General features: G+C 42.9%; 1 protein-coding gene across 1 annotated transcript; it reads right to left on the bottom strand.

Moving 5' to 3' along the window:
• Positions 1–706: 706 nt before the first annotated feature.
• On the bottom strand, positions 707–990 carry LOC763704 (histone H4-like). The gene has a single exon (XM_030973888.1). The coding sequence runs from the start codon at positions 982–984 to the stop codon at positions 742–744; it is 243 nt and encodes an 80-aa protein (XP_030829748.1). The 5' UTR covers positions 985–990; the 3' UTR covers positions 707–741.
• Positions 991–2,157: the final 1,167 nt, after the last annotated feature.

The raw sequence follows: 2,157 nt of genomic DNA on the forward strand, positions 1-2,157 counted from the left end.
AAACATATCACTCACGTCATGACATGTACATGTATTTCGAACTGATAGATAACATTTTAGAAATCTAAAACGATGGTACACATTTAGAAAACTGGATTGATAGATAGATGGATAACAAGATCATACATCCATGCTTTTTTTCCCCAGGTTAAGGATTGTCGACCTGATCCGTATATTGAAGTTGCAGCATTCCATGAACCTTGCAAAGTGCTCATTTTTTGACTGAGTTGGAGTAGGAGACAGGGTACATGCATGGAAACCATCACTCTGAAGGAGACACTCAAATCAGAGATCAAGCTTGATTGGACAATGAGACATGCAAGTATTTAAGTAAAGAAGAGGTTGTTATTATGGTTATGGAATATCAAAATGGGAAGATTAATGATAATGAATAAATACTAATATCATGACGCAATGCTGGAATGTTATTCTCTGAAAGATGATTTGTTTGGTAGTGATAATGCGTTTCAATAGTATGTTATTCACTATGATGTATTAAGTTGTTTGAGTTAATGAAAATTGGAGGGTTACAGTATATTGTCTCAACAATCATGGTGGTAAATATGACAATGAGTGATTTCAAGTTGGGTGTTAGTGTTAGTGTTAGTGTTTAGAGCAGTCAAGAGCTCTTAAATCGAGCGGAAAATTTACTGATGAAATTAAGAGCCCGATACCGATATCAAAATCGATAGCTTAACACCAGCTGTTATTCTAGCCAGGAGAGAGAGAGGTCTGCTACACTTAGCCGCCGAAGCCGTACAATGTACGACCCTGCCTCTTTAGTGCATACACCACGTCCATGGCTGTGACAGTCTTTCGCTTGGCGTGCTCGCAGTAGGTGACTGCATCACGGATGACATTCTCCAGGAAGACCTTCAGTACACCGCGTGTCTCTTCGTAGATGAGACCAGAGATCCTCTTGACACCTCCCCTTCTAGCAAGTCGACGGATTGCAGGCTTGGTGATTCGCGCCATGACCGTCATAGAGTAAGGACCTCCTCCGTTTCGCTCCGCTCCTCTCCTCTCCACCCAATACCACGCCCAATACCACGTGCCACGTGCAATTATTATGGCACATCCCAAGAGAGCCCGCCAGCGCTCGGGCGCGGATGGGCAACTGAGAAAAGACCTACGTGGCAGCCCGCAGGAGCTTTTACCTTCAATTCAACAGCTGCTCGATGCTCAGTCAGAACAAATTTGGAACAAATTTCAGATGGAAATTCGAGGACTAGAAAGCAGAATAACTACAGAAATTAAGCAGTTCGAAGCCAAAATAGCTGAAGTTATCACTTCTGTCGACTACAACGCAAATGACATAGAACATTTGAAAAATGACACCATTCCGAATATGAAAAAGCAAGTGGAAGAAGATAGAATGCAATTAAAGGAGGAGATAGACAGACTAAGCACATACATAAGCAGAGAAAACTTGGTGTTTTTAGGAATTCCGGAGAAGGAACCTGAAAATGGGGCGGAGAATGTGTCCAAGGTGTTAGAAGAATTTTATACGTCGCATCTGAAGCTAGAGTTCGGCCTGATAGAAGGAATACAATACCAACGAGTTCATCGCATTGCGGCGGCAGTGAGGCCGAGACCAATAAAGGCTCGATTTGTGCATTACGCGGACAGAGAACTTGTATTGAAAAATGCAAAAAATCTTAAAGGCACAAAGATGTACATTACGCAGGATTTGCCAATTAGAACGAGACAACGGAGAAGACAACAAATGGAAGCACTGAGAGAAGCGAGAAATGCGGGGAAGTTGGCTTATTTCTCGAAAACGGAGCCATGGAAGCTGTACGTGGATAGGGTAGTCCTACCCATAGAAAAGCAGGCAGGATTCATCGACCAATGCAGAAGAACAGGACCAAAAGGACAAGACAAGCGTTCTAACAGCCCACTACACCCGATACCCGGAGCGACGTCGACCAAGGAATTATCCCGAGGAGCGACCAACGTAAGGAGTGACGGAAAGGCCAAGGCAGACGAAGGGATGGCAGACGAAGGGATGGAAGTACAAGTGGAGGGTGTAAAGCCAGTTTAACCAGGAAGCTAGATAAGTATAATCTATTATTAAGAATTATTTGAGCAATCATTATGATCTGAAGAAGGATGAAAGAGAGAAACAGAAGGAGAACAGACATTATTAACGATAAA

The sequence above is a fragment of the Strongylocentrotus purpuratus genome, unplaced genomic scaffold (assembly GCF_000002235.5).
Source record: "Strongylocentrotus purpuratus isolate Spur 01 unplaced genomic scaffold, Spur_5.0 spur5_scaffold_7, whole genome shotgun sequence".
Classification (NCBI taxonomy): Eukaryota; Metazoa; Echinodermata; class Echinoidea; order Camarodonta; family Strongylocentrotidae; genus Strongylocentrotus; species Strongylocentrotus purpuratus.